At 43.0% G+C, this 14,948-nt stretch overlaps 6 protein-coding genes and 1 non-coding gene across 7 annotated transcripts; 3 read left to right on the top strand and 4 right to left on the bottom strand.

Moving 5' to 3' along the window:
- Positions 1–749: 749 nt before the first annotated feature.
- On the top strand, positions 750–2,053 carry BDB00DRAFT_834007 (uncharacterized protein). The gene has a single exon (XM_053124306.1). The coding sequence runs from the start codon at positions 1,130–1,132 to the stop codon at positions 1,802–1,804; it is 675 nt and encodes a 224-aa protein (XP_052977583.1). The 5' UTR covers positions 750–1,129; the 3' UTR covers positions 1,805–2,053.
- A 52-nt stretch (positions 2,054–2,105) lies between these two features.
- On the top strand, positions 2,106–3,112 carry BDB00DRAFT_874546 (4'-phosphopantetheinyl transferase superfamily; the record flags this gene model as incomplete). The annotated part of the gene is made up of 4 exons (XM_053127233.1): positions 2,106–2,249; positions 2,336–2,500; positions 2,576–2,731; positions 2,819–3,112. The coding sequence occupies 4 exons, from the start codon at positions 2,106–2,108 to the stop codon at positions 3,110–3,112; spliced, it is 759 nt and encodes a 252-aa protein (XP_052977582.1).
- On the top strand, positions 2,996–4,998 carry BDB00DRAFT_833993 (uncharacterized protein). Its single transcript, XM_053124305.1, has 3 exons — positions 2,996–3,374; positions 3,469–3,578; positions 3,678–4,998. Exons 1-3 carry the CDS (start codon positions 3,311–3,313, stop codon positions 4,512–4,514), a joined length of 1,011 nt encoding a protein of 336 aa, XP_052977581.1. The 5' UTR covers positions 2,996–3,310; the 3' UTR covers positions 4,515–4,998.
- Positions 4,999–5,398: 400 nt separating this feature from the next.
- Positions 5,399–6,739, bottom strand: BDB00DRAFT_789698 (uncharacterized protein; the record flags this gene model as incomplete). Its single annotated transcript, XM_053120892.1, has 2 exons — positions 5,399–5,629; positions 6,542–6,739. The coding sequence occupies 2 exons, from the start codon at positions 6,737–6,739 to the stop codon at positions 5,399–5,401; spliced, it is 429 nt and encodes a 142-aa protein (XP_052977580.1).
- Positions 6,740–7,800: 1,061 nt separating this feature from the next.
- On the bottom strand, positions 7,801–7,873 carry BDB00DRAFT_t79. The gene has a single exon. It is a non-coding gene; the product is annotated as a tRNA-Val (tRNA).
- Positions 7,874–10,649: 2,776 nt separating this feature from the next.
- BDB00DRAFT_833990 (ribosomal protein S7 domain-containing protein) lies at positions 10,650–11,395 on the bottom strand. The gene has a single exon (XM_053124304.1). It carries the CDS (start codon positions 11,355–11,357, stop codon positions 10,794–10,796), a length of 564 nt encoding a protein of 187 aa, XP_052977579.1. The 5' UTR covers positions 11,358–11,395; the 3' UTR covers positions 10,650–10,793.
- BDB00DRAFT_959862 (protein transporter SEC23) lies at positions 11,396–14,718 on the bottom strand. Its single transcript, XM_053129701.1, has 8 exons — positions 14,621–14,718; positions 14,327–14,508; positions 13,917–14,211; positions 13,651–13,829; positions 13,425–13,569; positions 13,190–13,348; positions 11,823–13,102; positions 11,396–11,747 (listed from the first exon to the last, which is right to left on the bottom strand). The coding sequence occupies exons 1-8, from the start codon at positions 14,645–14,647 to the stop codon at positions 11,723–11,725; spliced, it is 2,292 nt and encodes a 763-aa protein (XP_052977578.1). The 5' UTR covers positions 14,648–14,718; the 3' UTR covers positions 11,396–11,722.
- Positions 14,719–14,948: the final 230 nt, after the last annotated feature.

The raw sequence follows: 14,948 nt of genomic DNA, 5'->3' as shown, positions 1-14,948 counted from the left end.
CGCAGCGATCATTGGTCGCATTTTATTCGGTAAAAAACAACAAGGCTGTCGCAGTTGGCGTGTGTAGCAGAAGAAACCGATGGTATGGTATATATATATATACAGTGAAGAGGAGGGAGGAGGGGCTCATTGTTCTTTGAAAATGCCATAAAAGGAAAGAAGCAAGTGGAACAAAACAACAGGGGGAATCTTGTATATATAAATGCCTTTATTCTCGATTCTTTATTTGGCTTTGTCAGTCCACTTCCACAGCATCTTTCGTATTTGAAACGCGCAAAAAGCCATCAGTAGTATGATAAAGCACGAAGATAAAAAGTACGACTATAAAGATGCCCTGGACCTCAAGCATCCAGAAAAAGATGCGGTTGCCAAACAGCACAATGCCAGACAAAGCAAGTAGTACAAATACAGAGACACATTCTTTGATCAGAAACTAACTTGGACATCCCTTTTTATCCTCTGCTATTGCTATTGCTGCTGCTGCTGCTGCTTCTACTTGATCGTTTGACAATAGCATCGCTAAACTTTGTCTTTGACAGTGTCGAAGATGCCGGTGCATTCTCCAAAGACGTTATCCAGAAAATAGACAAGGGCAAGGTGTTCAAGGCAGAAGAGTCGTTTCTGTATCCGAGGCCAGGCGATAAATTGCCCCATGATTTCAGTGACAATATGTGTATCATACTCTGAGAAGTCGATGATGGGTGCCCTGAGTTTTCCTTTTTTGTAACACTGATGAAAACATTCACCTCTGTAAAAAAAAAAAGGGCATCTTCCTCTGTTTTCTCGCTCTCTCTCTCTCTCTCTTTCTCTCTTCCTCTCTGCCTGCCCCTCTGTTATATAATAAATCTTCATGTCCAGTAATACCATTCATAGACGACAGCGGCGGCATTCTGCGGGGGATGCCATTCTGTCACATCATGCAGCGAGTCGGCATCCGAGTGAAGTAGACGCGGCTGATGAGGTAAACGACGACTCTCTTGAGCTTATTGGACACTCTTTGTTCCCTCATTGTGCAGGCTGTTGACAAAGAAGGATCATTGTTTAGCCACCACCCTATACAGAGTTCGCTGAAGAAGATCGTGACGGTCGACCGAAAAAGCGGCGGCGACGATGGTCCTTTACGGCTCTGATGAAGCGGATCAAGCCAAAATTAATATCTCGCGCACAATTCAGTCATAGCAGCAGCACACGATCTATACGCACTGTGTTTGCCACGTCTCCCACCGGCGATGTTCTAGACGAGCAGCAGCAACAAGATATCCTACATCAGCTCAGAACCATGGACGAGCGCACGAGTCGACGCGGAGGAATCATAGCTGGCAGTAGTACAGGTAGCAGTAGCGCGGGGTTGCGATTACGTGGTGGTCATCATCATCAAAGGCAACGACAACGACATTGTAGCAACAGCTTTCATCGGTCGTCAACAGTAGCAGTAGCAGCAGCAACGACGACAACAACAACAGACGAGGAAGCAGCGACACGTGTAGCTGCACTTGGCCATATTTGGGTATTTCGTCGTTTGGAAGAACAAGATCGGTTTGACAATGACATGCCAGCGGTGTGGACGACGTTTGACTATGCCAACCAGATGACACTGATGAACGAGCAGGATTCGGACAAAGGGATAGAGATTTTTGATTCGCATGTGCGGCAGGGCCAGTTACCGGTCTTGGTGGTTCCAAGGCGCCAGCGTGGCTATTTCCCTCTGGATAGAACAGGCGATGCGATTGTTACGTTGGAAATCGCTTGTTTACCAAACACAAGCGACGTCCAATTTGTTTTGCGACATTATTCTCCACCCTAAAAATTACACCGCAATAATATACATGGTGCATACATATATAAGCCCTTTTTCTTTTCCTATTTTGCACAACAACAACAACTATACCGTCAGAAGAAAGGGGAAAAAAATGATATTGTTGGCGTTGGATATTCGTCAAGTCTTGGACCAATCTGACGAGGTGAGGGGAGGGGAGAGAAAGATCGCGTTATTGAATTAAAAAAGATGGGACGTAAAAAAGTAATTCCAAGAAAAAAAAAAAAAAAAAAAAAAGTTCAATGAGGCGTTCACTTGGCTACAAACACAGGAAGAGCGGGACCACGTGATGCGATTCAAGTTTGAAAACGATCGACGGTTAGCATTAGCAAGCCGGCTGTTGCGCAGATACGCGTTTGTACGATACTATGGAATGACATGGGGATCGTTACGATTTGTGCAAGCACAGAAGGGTGGAAAACCCAAGTTGGAGGTAAGTAGAACGCGTAGTATTCAAGGGAAGAAAGCCCCCGTCCCCCGCTGGTTTGGGCTCAGATGTATGTTTGCACACACGTCTAGGGCTTTGAGGATTGCTTTGACTTTAACGTGTCACATCAAGGTGATTGGGTGATTTTGGTAGCCACCGACCAACGTGGGTGTCAAGTCGGTATTGATGCTGTGTGCACAGACAGCATGCCGTCTTCCATGACCGCTACTGCTCTTGTCGATACTTTTGCCCCTCAGGTCTGGTCTGGTCTGGTGTGGTCTGCTTGCATCACTTTTTGCCCTCCTTTTTAACTCCTCTTTACCAAAAATTAGTTGGCGCCCAAAGAGCTCGATATGCTACGGAGCCATCCACATCCGATCGAAGCCTTCTACGCGCTATGGGCATTGAAAGAAAGCTATGTCAAGGCTCTGGGCATTGGATTATACATGGATCTTCACAACGTGTGTTTCCGGAACAAGGCAGACAAGGTAAGCCCAAGAACAGCAACGATGCGTCAATCTTGCCCAAAAAAAAAAACAAAAAAAGAAGGTTCACTCAAACGAAAATTGAGAAAGATCGAATTAATAACAGGTCAGGAGAAACGAGGACGAACACAGGACGTAGAACCATGGCAGTTCCAATTGCATTGGCTGGATAACAGAACCATGTCTGCCGTATGCTGTTCCAAGAAGAACAAGAACAACGACAATACGCAAACTACACAATTAATCGGTGATTCAGCGCCAACCATGCCGCATCCATTTGTCACCGTGACCTTTGCAGACCTCGTGGCCACAGCAGCAGCAGCAGCAGCAGCAACAACAACAACAACAACTGCAGCAGAAGCAGCGGCTTTAAAATCTCTATGATCTGTGTACCAAATCATCATCCCAAAAGTGTCTTCATAAGCACGTGCGACTTTTCTTTTCCTCTTTTTTATTTTTCTGTTCTTCTTTCTCAAAACGTTTCACGAACAAACATACCCGAAAAAAAAAAAAAAGAGGTTTTTTTTTTACAACGAACCAAGAAAACTCGTTCATTTTCTTAAGAAAAAAAGAAAATCTCCCATGGGATGCTGTGTCTCTCGAGCCGCCGACGACGATGAAAATCCACGTTCTACTGTCGCTGGAGGTTGAATCATATTCTACATTGACTCCATCCTTTTTATTTTTTCGTCCAGCAATTCTCAACTGGATTAACCTTGTTTTTTTTATTACACAACTAGGCAAGCCGTTTAAACGCACCGGTCTCAGCTGGACAGCAGATACGCCTCTCACACAAGCACAACTGGAAAACCAACGCACGATATTTTGGGATACAGCACCGAGCTATGAGGTACACTTTTTTTTTCACAAAATACAACATGGAGCGATCCACCTCGCTCTCTTTCTTTCTTATCATGTTTGCCATAACTCACAACTTGGAGTAACACAGGGTCGTCCGGAAATTTGGCAAGCACTTCATGCAGCAATGACATCGCCTGACATTCGAATGGCGCAATCCATCTTGAACGCTGCAAATATCATTATTCCTACCGGCAACCCTTCTGAAGGATGCTATGATGGTAAGAGACATAGAATATACCGTGCAAAGAGCGAAATAGATCACGATACTGGGAAGGAGGGGGAGAGAAACAAAATAAAGGGGTATAAATACTCTACTAAGGATGATACAATGCATGTGCGGTTTACAGAACTCGGTAATCGCTATGTGATACCAATGTATTGTCTTGTGGATCCAGTCAATCTGATTGTTCCAGAGGATGAAGAGGATCAACAGCAGCGCCACGACGACGACACTACAGGCATGATTGCATCGACATCTGTGCCGGCACAGATCAAAGACGAAGAAGATAATAACCTCAGTAATAACGATAACAATGATAACCAACACCACCACGCAACCATGTCAGCCGAGGAAAAGAACCCATCGAATCTTTCATCCGATGTGCCATTAGCTGCTGCTGCTGCTGCTGCTGCTGCTACAGGTACCTCCACGCTTATTCCCATCACCGTTCGATTATCGACTGCGCAAGACATCAAAGTAGATATCAGCAAAACCGACGAAACCGTCGGATCGCTACGTACCAGAATCTACATGCAGACACCCAGCATATCGCCACAGACACATACAATCCGTTTGATCTATCTCGGACGTATTTTGCAGGAAGAGGATAGGATCGTATGTGAAGGAGAACCTATACCAGAACCTAAACCTGTGGTGATTGCCAGCGGTGGCGTCATACAAGCTTTGGTATCGAAAAAACAATAATATCTACATCTCTTGCACTTGCTCTCTCTCTCTCTCTCTCTCTCTCTCCAACCCCTTCTTCCTCTCTGTGTCGTGTGTGTGTGATAATTACTCGCATACACTACAAACATGTCCTATTATTATACTTTCTGTTTTAATAGTACCATCACAACTCTTTCAAGATGTTCCCCTCATTTGTCTGCTTGATTTAATTTATCACTTATTTCTTTTTGGTCTGCATGAATACCTTTGTTACTGCTGCTGTTGCTGCTGTTAAAGTAGATCTAGTACGCAGTAGACCACATTACAGACGTTATATCCTCTTTTATTTAACTCGACAGTCATTTAACTCGACAGTCATTCAAGGTAACACAAATGTTTATTGACAATCTTCAAATGCATAAATGTCTGCAGTTGAACGCCAAATATTCGGATCCAGGTCTTTTTAGCGGTAGCAATCCCCTCGGTATTAATTATCTCTCTAACAGTATAGAATAAAAATCATATCATATAGCCGAGTTTCAAAAAAAAATTATAAACATAATACATAGAGCCCTTCTAAGACCTTTTCCTACATAAATCAGTATCTTGAAATTTTAAGAAATATGATTTAGGGTGTATTTATCCAAAGGCAACCATTCACGTTGCTTTGATTCAATATTACATAACACTAGTATTATATTAGCTGACTTTACTACAAGCGCCTTTCATCATACCTCAATGTCATAAGTGTTAAACATACATCGTTCTTTGTTAACCACGAATTCTACTTAACGCAGGTGAAAGCTTCAATGAGGAGGTTATTTCCGACAGTCTCAACATAATGCAAACCAGTATGTGGTGGTGGTGCTGCCAATTGTGGCTCTCGAAGCATTGGAGGAGATACTCTCGTTTTTATTTCACCATTATTCATTATACAATATCTGCCCACGACTTTGACCGCCAGAATTGGGTTCTGCAGTAAGACCATCGCGAGTATTAGGGAAGCCACGATTGCTACAAAAGCCAAGATTGCTAGAAGAGCTTCGCTTGCCAGGAGAAACACGATTAGTAGCAGTTGCCAGGATAGCTACCGTCACTATTTCTCGCGACCGCTTCTTGTATGTTGTTCCCTGAACGACTGCTTGTTGTCGTATCTACAACAACATCCGGTGCCCTGGTTTCCGCCGCGTATACAATGCTACTAGTATCATCCTCCTCCTTCACTTTAAGCGCCACAGCTTAATTTCGATCCATGCTAGACAATGCGCATGAAATCCATTGTTAAGCCTTTACGCTTTCTTGGGATGCCCATATTAGAAACGTTTCACAAAGCCAATAATAAGTGCTGGGTCGATCTGAAGCTCCTTACTAATGATTTGGGTTTTGCGCAGCGGCTTGGGAGGGGAGGTGTGTGCCCTGACTGTATTTGGAGGTTGCTGCTGTTGATGAGCTCATTGGCTTATTAAAGGTTGCGTAGCACGCAGATTGAGAGATCATAGACTTCGTTTAGTTGTTACAAGAATTGACGGCCAGTTTTTTTTTTTTTTTTTTAGGTGAGTGGTCGATCTAGGCCACCGTTTGATTGTTTATAATCGGGACCGCTAGATTGCAGTTGCTCTTTTCACCAAACCTCACTTGAATGTCTTTTAATAACGAAAAATTGCTGTTAACCACTATTATATTTTTCGATCTTACTACGTGATCTTGTTCAATAGGTTATTGCATGTTTCAAGTTTACCGTAATCATTCGTTTGGATTGACTTGAAACAGAATAGTTTCGGTGAACGTATATGTGAGATGATGATGTCAAAATGTAGACTTATATTTGAGCCACAAGGAAGAGTATTCAGAAAGGGGTTCCAGGTATGTATATGACAACAGTGCCCGCTCGATAAGTTGTTATTGAAAAAAAAAACCGATATTACCATTATTATTAAAGCTGTCAACATGATTCGAATATGTCCAGCAATCGCGGTACATATGCAGCGTCTTTAGCTCAGACGTTGTTTTAATAGCTGTTACTATATGTTGAGATAACCAAAGCTGGAGGCTGACAAATGACTGACATGAGGAAAGGTGGATATAGGACGGCTGCTGGGAGCTAAGGCGAGTGCTATATTCAGAACGGATGAGATAAGAGAGAACCTGAAGGTGAAGCGGGGGAAGTAAGAGGAATCACCGAATTCCGATTGAAAAACCAAAATAACGACGGCGATGTTGCCAAGTAAAATAGCACGACTTAGTAAGTAACATATTCTTTCCATTTTGTAGTGTAAAGTGCAGCGAAAGGTTTTCTGCAAATAAAGCTATACAAAGTTACGAATAATACCCTTGATCGCTTATGCTGTGACTCTAGTCCTGTGGTGCTTGGTGGATTTGACGCCAAAGATAACGAGCTCGTGGATGGCGTGCCGTGTTACTCGTGCTGCTGTGCCGCGACGAATATTATTTTTTAACCGTGAAGAGTGCTTGAAAACAGCAGCGAAATTTCTTCATGAACGTTCTCAATGTAGGAGATAAAGATCACCCCGTGTATGATGCTGAGCTTTGCATGATAGAGTGTTCCATCCAAGCAATCAGCTTGAGGGCCTCACCGCGAGGCAACTTGGTATGGCCAAGGCAGCAAACAAAAAAGTTGTACGTTACGAAACATGGACGAAAGGCTTTATTATATAAAATATCATATACATCATTTTGAGAATCATGTTATTACCTACAGTTAAACAGTTCCCAAAAAGCTTCAGACCTCGAAATCGAGAAAAGCAACAGAAATTAGACTTCACTGTGCTGTGTACCTTTACAAATCGTTCGAAATAAACATCATCATCACTTCACTATCTACATACTCTTCTATCCGTTTTCTTCTCTTTTCTACTGGCTATGATAGTATTTAGTGTATCCTTATCCCAAACAAAGTTTCAAAAAAAAAAATAGAAATGTATCCTACTATGGTTTCGTATAAGATAGAGAGACTACAAAGAGAATAAGACCACAAAGTAACCACAGAATGGCTAGTTAGGATAATCATAGATACCCCTTTTTTTATTATGAAATTATCCAAGTTTATTATATGTTCTCTAAAGCTACTGCAGATGTGATTATAAAACACTGAGGCTGCTATGAGTAATAGTAGTGTAATGTATGGTAGTATTACGTCTGAGCATAATGACGACTGCTTAGCAAAAGGGTAGCGACGTAGTAAGTCAAGGAGATACAAGACGTCGTACTAAAAATATTATCGGAAATACGTATACCCAACCATTAACCACGGCAAATAAAAAATCGTAACTCCGAATGCTGGATTCGAATGTACTACAGTACAGAAAGCCTCGTTCCGGGGTCGAACCGGAGACCTTCTCCGTGTAAAGGAGACGCGATAACCACTACGCCAACAAGGCCGAGTTGTTGGTCTTTAATTTGTACATATAATAGCGTTTTATATTATTATGAATTATTATTATATTATTATTAATATTAATATTAATATTATTATTTATTAATTTATACTTTATTTTTAAATAAATCAAAAAGTGCTAGGTTTGTATAAAGAAGACCTATGATTAATAAAAATAAGAGAAAATATAATAGATATAATTTTAAAGTAAAATACTAAATCACTAAAAGATGTCTTAGATAAACTAAAATATAAAAAGAAGATATAAAAATCAAGAAGTTTATAGAATAAATAAATGAAGTAGGCATTAGGGGTTGCAATTGGACAGGTTGGGTTGGGTTAAGAAAACACTGACCTGACCCGACCTGTTCAATGCAACAGGTCAAAAATCGGATTGACAGGTCAAGACTGATTTTGATATAGTGATGAAGGAAAGTGTTAATCAACCTGAACTTGAGTACTAGAAGTACAAAACTCTATATATATACATACACAGCTCTCTAAGTTGATGGCACACAAATTCCTAGTAGTGCTAGCAACAGCAGCTACATTTTGTGTGATTATTTCTAAAGGTAAAGGGTTTTGTGCCATTATAAATGAGTTCGCTCAGGCTCCTTACATCTGACATGCATTAAAGAAAGAAGCATAATAGTTAAAGTGTGGTTGAAAATCGACTTCCCTATATTATACCCCTAATCTTTTTCCCTTTTCCCTTTTCTTTTCACTTCTTCTTTCTTCCTTCGTTCTTCTTTTCTCAATTTTCCTTTTCAGTCTCTTGTCAAATCTCGTCTCTTATTACTGCCACCCTCTTTGTCCGTTCTCATTGTACTATTGCTACTTCTTTACTCCTTTTTTACATAATTGTTTATAGCTTACTTGACTTATACTCTTGAATATAAAATATAATCCCACAATAAAAAGAGTATAAGTACATTTTATATTATAGCTATATGGCAGACATATTGACAACTACATCTTTAATATAATGATGATGCTTCCTAGCAAGAAGATTGACTACTTAAATACAAGTATATCATTATATCTTTATATGTATACATAGGTCACAACGGGTCAACGGGTCAGGTCAAGGGTTAGACAGGTTGACCTGTGGGTCAGAAAAGCATCAACCCGACCCATTGACCCGTCCTTAACCCGCGGGTCAGATTGCGACCCCTAGTAGGCATCACATAGCAATGATCATAGTGCAGTACTGATTGAAGTGTCAGAGAAAAGAATTGAAAGCATTATCACAATTTAACAACGCCATATTACTCATACCGAACATAATTAGTAAAGAGGAGAAAAGTAGTATTATAAAAGAAGGAGTGTTGTTATTTACATAGGAAAGGAACACATCTTAAATTAATCAAAGAAAAAGTGTTTCATTTTTATTTAATTGCTATAATAAAGTGGCATCATCGAGCTACTCGTCAAAAATCATTTGGACCTGAAAACGTACTATGAGAAGAGCTACACTAGCCGATATTCTCAAGCTAAATCAGATGAAGACAAGAAAAACGCAAAAAAAGTTAACCAAAACTTCGTTGATTAATGAAGCTATCATCGTTGACATCATCAACATCAGCATCAAAGCACAAAATAGCCTCCAGAACCTCCTTGAAGAATACCGCAGAAACATAGATCCCCACCGTAAAACGTACTTTACTGAGGATGTCAAGTGGTTCGTCTTTCCACGGCTGGAGACTATCGCTGCTAGTTTGCGACCAAAATTAATGACCTAAAAGTCCTTTTTGAACGATTGGAACATTTTATGAGGGTCCAAGCAACGGCAGAAGGACCCCGAAACTCGATTATTTTAAGCAAGAGCTGCCAGTTGAGGTCTACATGTTTTGGAAAAGGCACCTGGGCAACTCCATTCGGATGACCTGGGGAGATGTTCTCGGATGCGTACACAATTATAAGGTCGCTCTGGAGCTATCACAACCAGACAGTCTAGCTCGGATTGTGATGTACTTGTGTGGCAGTAACAAAAAAGGCAGAGCCTTTACGGTGTACAGCTTCATTACCAAACTCGCCAGCACGGGTTTTCTTTTGCCGAAAGCGCCAAATTGCTGGCCGAACGAAACAAAGAACTGTCGGACAACGCACGCATGAAAGTGGCCAAGATGGGGATCAAACTGATGGATATCTTTACCTCGGACGAAATGCAAGGTCATTTTTTTAGTCATCGACCAATGGTAAGAAGGTACCAAAACCGACGTACCAAAAGGTGGCACGGAGAAGGAACGCAAGGGACGTGAAAGGATAGCCAAAGAAGATGAAGCTAGAAAAAATATCGAAGAACGAGCCAAGGAATGAGGCAGGCTAAGAAAAGAGTCGCACAAAAAAGCCTGCCAAAAAAACCGATGGCCATCGTGAAGCGGATCGCGTGGATAATATCATTTCTATATCAGCGCTATATGGTTCTGTCGCGGGTCGGCCAGCTCCAAAGAGACACGCGCAGGAGACTGATTTTCCGGGAAAAGGGCGTACCGGAGCGATGGTCTAGTGCCAACCGCAACGCGTACATGTACATGGAGCAATTGAACACCGACAAAGGCAAAAAAGTGGAAACAGCAAGCAGACCAGCAGAATCAAGTAACGGAGCAACTGGAAATCGGCAAGAATTGTAACGATACTGTACTGTAACCTCCAAGTTCATTATGTTTATCCTCAATTGCCTAGCTATAATGCAACTGCTGTTTACTGTCACCATGGATATAGACGGGCGCTCGAAGTATATACAACCAAGTCGATTTCATCCAAGCCGTTAGTATTGATATCTAATAAGCCTTTTATTATAATTATTTTATACAACCAAATTTGAGTGTTTTTCTTTTTTTTAATAACGTGAGTATATATTGTCTTTGTGCATGTGTGGGTGAGAGTGTACGCGTGTGTGGGGTGGTGTGAGGAAAAGAAATCTATCGCGACTGAGTGTTGTATGAGACTTGTGCATTTGCACGGTTGGCCAAGGCCTGCTTGTGAATCTGAGCCTTCTTTTGGAGCGCCGGGCTCGTTCCCTGAATAACATCGAAAACTTCTGCCGCAAATCGTTGCTCAAAGGTCGCTTCAGGTCGCTTTTTGGCGGATTCGAGCATCCAAACAATCGCCCGTCGACGTCGTTGGCGTAATCGCAAGGGCGTAGGGACATGGATCGCTTTGCTGCCCTTTTTTGTGGTTGTGAGTTTTAATAATGGCGAGGCTGATTCAATGGCTTCGCTGAGCATGCCATAGGGATCGGCAACACTGTTCTTTTTCTCTAACCACTTCATGCTATCGCTGACAAGTCGTTGTGCGCGTGCTTTTTTGCCGTCGCGCATAATGGTATTGACAAGCTGGCTCACTAATTCATTGTTTGGAACGTGCGTTTCGAGCTTTGGTACGGCTGCTTCTGTGATAACGGGGGCTGCGGCAGTTGTGTATGAGCGAATGCTGAAGAGGGCGGCGCTGCCCTTGCGTAGGGATTGCCACATGGTGCTGGCCATTATGATTTTTTTTTATTTGGTTGGGAAAAGAAGACAGCGGAGCCGACACTTGTTTATACAGGCAGTGTGTGAGTGACAAGCCATCGATTTTAAAAGCCGCCCGCTCATTGGTCGAATATATGGATATTTAGAGAGGCACACAGCTGTCTTCCTCACTTGAAATAAATGCAGATATAGGTCGTATTCAACAGGTTTGTTTGTAGCGAATGCATATTACACGGGTAGCCACCAAAGAGAATGAAAGAAATAGTGATATATAATATGTAAAGAAAGGAGAAAAAGTATTAAAAGTGTTGGTGGAAAGAAGAGGTGACTATCTATATCCTTTTTTTTTTGAGTCGAGGGTTGTTGATCATACATTCATTTTACGATGTTCCTGCAACAGATAACCTGGAAAAGTGAATAAATCATGGGTTAGTTCCGTATATTCAGTAGTCTCCTCTAGTCAACCATCAAGAAACGTACTTTTTCAGATGCTCCATAAACACCTGCAAGCTGACATCGTCGGTAAAGATAGCAGCACCCTGGGGAGCACCATAAGGGCTGCTGGATGCGTGGGTGGTGGAAGGGTTCAGCTTGGACAACAAGAAACGGGCCTGCGAGCCGCCCTGGTCACAGACAATATAGCGTGGTACGGGGAATCGATCCATCAACAAATCCTGAGCATCCAACACGGGGGCTTCCAGCAACTGCTTAAAGTTTTCGTAGCCCTCCTGTTCCTGGTAGCCTGCTTCACGCCATTGGGCCACAGTTTCACCATGGAAGATCAATAAATGGAAAAAGGTATCGAGTAAAAGAATCACATCGGGTTTGATAGAGACACTGTCAAGCAGCACCGGTTGTGGGGGGTTGTCAAAGCTGTACGACGTCAACGTGGGCTGAATCATGATGAGCGAATTATCGACGTTTTCACGGTTGACAACGTGGCGGTAGAAGGCAGTTTCGTCAGGCGAATTGTTGAACACCTGCAAGAACTGCGAACGTCTGAGGTGGAACATGAATTGCGGGTAAATCGAGAAGTTCTCGGACAAGCGGAAGCTGTGTGGATCGTCTTTGCGGTAGTCGGCGAATCGTTGGCACAAGCGGATCAACATACGATCGAGCCATCGCAACACGTCGGGACCGTCGTCGATCTCGCCCTTGAACACAGCAATACGTGACATGAGAACTGCAGCGGTTTCCTGGTCGAACGAATTAGCAATTTCGGGGCTCTGACCCTCAGCAAAATTGCGGGCCACCGTGGTCACTCGCAGACGGAACTGTCCGCTTGAATGTTGATAGTGCGTGACAAATTGAATCAAGCCGCGCGAGCCAGGCTGGAACTGCACAGTAGGCTGGTTGACGACTTCAAAGTAGACGCCGTTGGTAGTCTTTGGCGTGAGAGAGCACATTTTCCATGCGGATGTGTTGCCGATACCGATCTCAGTCTCACCCACGTAGGTTGATTTCTTGTTGGCCGATACGGCTCCACCGATCAAACCGCACACCTTGAGTTCACGCGTCGTCTGCACATCCAGTGTTGCGTTAAAGCCCATCTGCAAATGTCCTTGGCTGTCCTTTTGGAACACACGTTGGAAACTCTGCTTGAAGATGGCTGTGTTAAACGAATCGGACAAGATCATGACACCACCCGTCGAGTTCACCATGGACTTCATTTCCAAAAGACCGATCTGATCAAGACAGCCTGCAAAAATATCGATAGTGTGGCCGTTGGTGGAAGCGCGCTTGGCCAATGCATCATAGAACTAGTGTATATGGCTTAGGATGAGTATCATGCTGAGTGTCATATAGTGCGAGCAAACCCCATCTATCGATTTTGTTTCTTTTGGTACCTTGACAGCCTTCTTGTAATATTTCGCAGTCTCCTTCTCAATGTCGTGGTGAGAACGAATTGGCTCACGCAGTTCGTTGCTTACAACCATACCAGGTCCTTCAGTAGCTGGACCACCACTGAAGAGCATTACACGAGCACCAGTGTTGGGGAATGTAGTCTGTATCACATGTGTATGAGCAATCGCTTTCTTCCCGTTCCTTTCCACGTATTATATTATCAGTCTAGAGCATTACCTCTAAAAGGCCAACCGCGACGCTCATGGCCACGCCGGTACAGCGCTGAGCGCGCTTATCATTAGCAACGGGCCAAGGGTCGCGTTGCAAATTTTCGAGAATTGAGGTAAGCACGAACTCGCAATCCTTGACAGGCAACAAGAATCTATACCACAATGGCAATTAATAAAATTCTTTTCTGAGGAAGATCACACCGTCTTTCCCTTAAAGTAGCTTCCATTGGTACCTGTTAGCAGCACCAGACATCTGTGGTGGTTGACCGGGGCGGACACCAGGTTGACCAGGACGAACTGCCGATCCAGCCAAACCGAGCATCTCTTGGACCTGCTTGGCAGCATATTCCTTGGTACCTCGGAATACGAAAGACTTGGGGCAATCAGCAAATCCAAGCTCATGAACTTGAGTCTATATAATTGCTGTGTTATTAGTATGTCCATATAACGCATATAACAAAACCCAACTCCCACATAGAGAATTCTTGAAATGTATTACCATGGTACCATATGTAATCAAGCCGACCCAGGCATAAGGTGGCAACAAGCTCAAGCTCACCACCAATGCGTCCTTGAGAGCCTTAAGATCCTCGTCATCCAAGCACGTATCGACGACATACAAAAAGATGGGCGGGATATTCGCAAAGCGGTTCAGGTTGTACTCAATCGTCGTGTACTTTGGCAACAACTCGGCAGGCAAGTTGGTGTTGGAGATATCTTTGTAGTGTGGAGGGAAGGCGTTACGCTGAAGGCAAAAAGGGCAAATCCACAACTTGCCACGAACGTCAATTTGACTAAGTAGACACACAATTCAGCGATGCAAAAAGCATAGCAGGTGAGTTCATATTAATAAAAGAGAGAGAGGAATAAGATAAAAGAAAAAGAGAAGCTTTGCTTCTGCGCTGTTACCAGAAGGGATTGAGAATAGCTCTGCAAGGAGCTTTGCACATGACAGGTTCATAGCAAATGGGGCTTGCCGCAAAATCTTCACGTTCCTTCAAGGGTGTGTAAAGACAGGCAATAGGAACGACAGCTTTAGTGGCTTCAATGCGGGATGATGGCCAGGCATTCCACGAGAAACGAATTCCGTCCTGTATACATGTATTTTTTTTTACTTTAGCAAATTAGATGGTCGCCGTTGTAGCCACCAAACATGGTCGAGTAGGTGTAAGAATGGCATTGCGTATCGAGGTTTTTAATTACCTGCTCTTCGATTTCGTCGAAATTCATGGCAACAGCACTACAAGATAGAGTGGTATCGAGGTTAAGAAAAGAAGGGGAGGCTTCTACGTACGCGACGGAACCAAAAGACGTGGAGCCACGGAAGTCCGTTGTGTGACACCATTTGATTGGTCAGTCCCTGCTTTGCAACCAGCTGGGAAATTGGTGTGGTTATCTCGAGTCTCCACTGGCATGACACTCTAATAAGTAGAGTGGATGTTAATCTCCCTCTTGATTATTGCCCTACAAGTCGTTATCTTAATTTGATTCTCTGCAATGAATAAGCGTTGATCCCTAAGCTCTACTGGAT

The sequence above is a fragment of the Zychaea mexicana genome (assembly GCF_025766255.1).
Source record: "Zychaea mexicana strain RSA 1403 chromosome Unknown BDB00scaffold_60, whole genome shotgun sequence".
In the NCBI taxonomy this organism is placed as follows: domain Eukaryota; kingdom Fungi; phylum Mucoromycota; class Mucoromycetes; order Mucorales; family Lichtheimiaceae; genus Zychaea; species Zychaea mexicana.
The sequence above is the reverse complement of the archived record's forward strand: the minus strand, read 5'-3'. Positions and strand labels throughout refer to the sequence as shown.

Bases quoted from the DNA above. Each gene is read 5' to 3' on its own strand.
- BDB00DRAFT_834007 (XM_053124306.1), top strand. From the start codon at position 1,130: ATGAAGCGGATCAAGCCAAAATTAATATCTCGCGCACAATTCAGTCAT.
- BDB00DRAFT_833993 (XM_053124305.1), top strand. From the start codon at position 3,311: ATGGGATGCTGTGTCTCTCGAGCCGCCGACGACGATGAAAATCCACGT. The intron at 3,375-3,468 runs GTTGAATCATAT...TTACACAACTAG, and splicing joins ACGTTCTACTGTCGCTGGAG to GCAAGCCGTTTAAACGCACC. The intron at 3,579-3,677 runs GTACACTTTTTT...GGAGTAACACAG, and splicing joins ATACAGCACCGAGCTATGAG to GGTCGTCCGGAAATTTGGCA.
- BDB00DRAFT_833990 (XM_053124304.1), bottom strand. From the start codon at position 11,357: ATGGCCAGCACCATGTGGCAATCCCTACGCAAGGGCAGCGCCGCCCTC.
- BDB00DRAFT_959862 (XM_053129701.1), bottom strand. From the start codon at position 14,647: ATGAATTTCGACGAAATCGAAGAGCAG. The intron at 13,570-13,650 runs GTACCAATGGAA...ATTGTGGTATAG, and splicing joins ATGTCTGGTGCTGCTAACAG to ATTCTTGTTGCCTGTCAAGG. The intron at 11,748-11,822 runs GTACGTTTCTTG...TCACTTTTCCAG, and splicing joins TTTATGGAGCATCTGAAAAA to GTTATCTGTTGCAGGAACAT.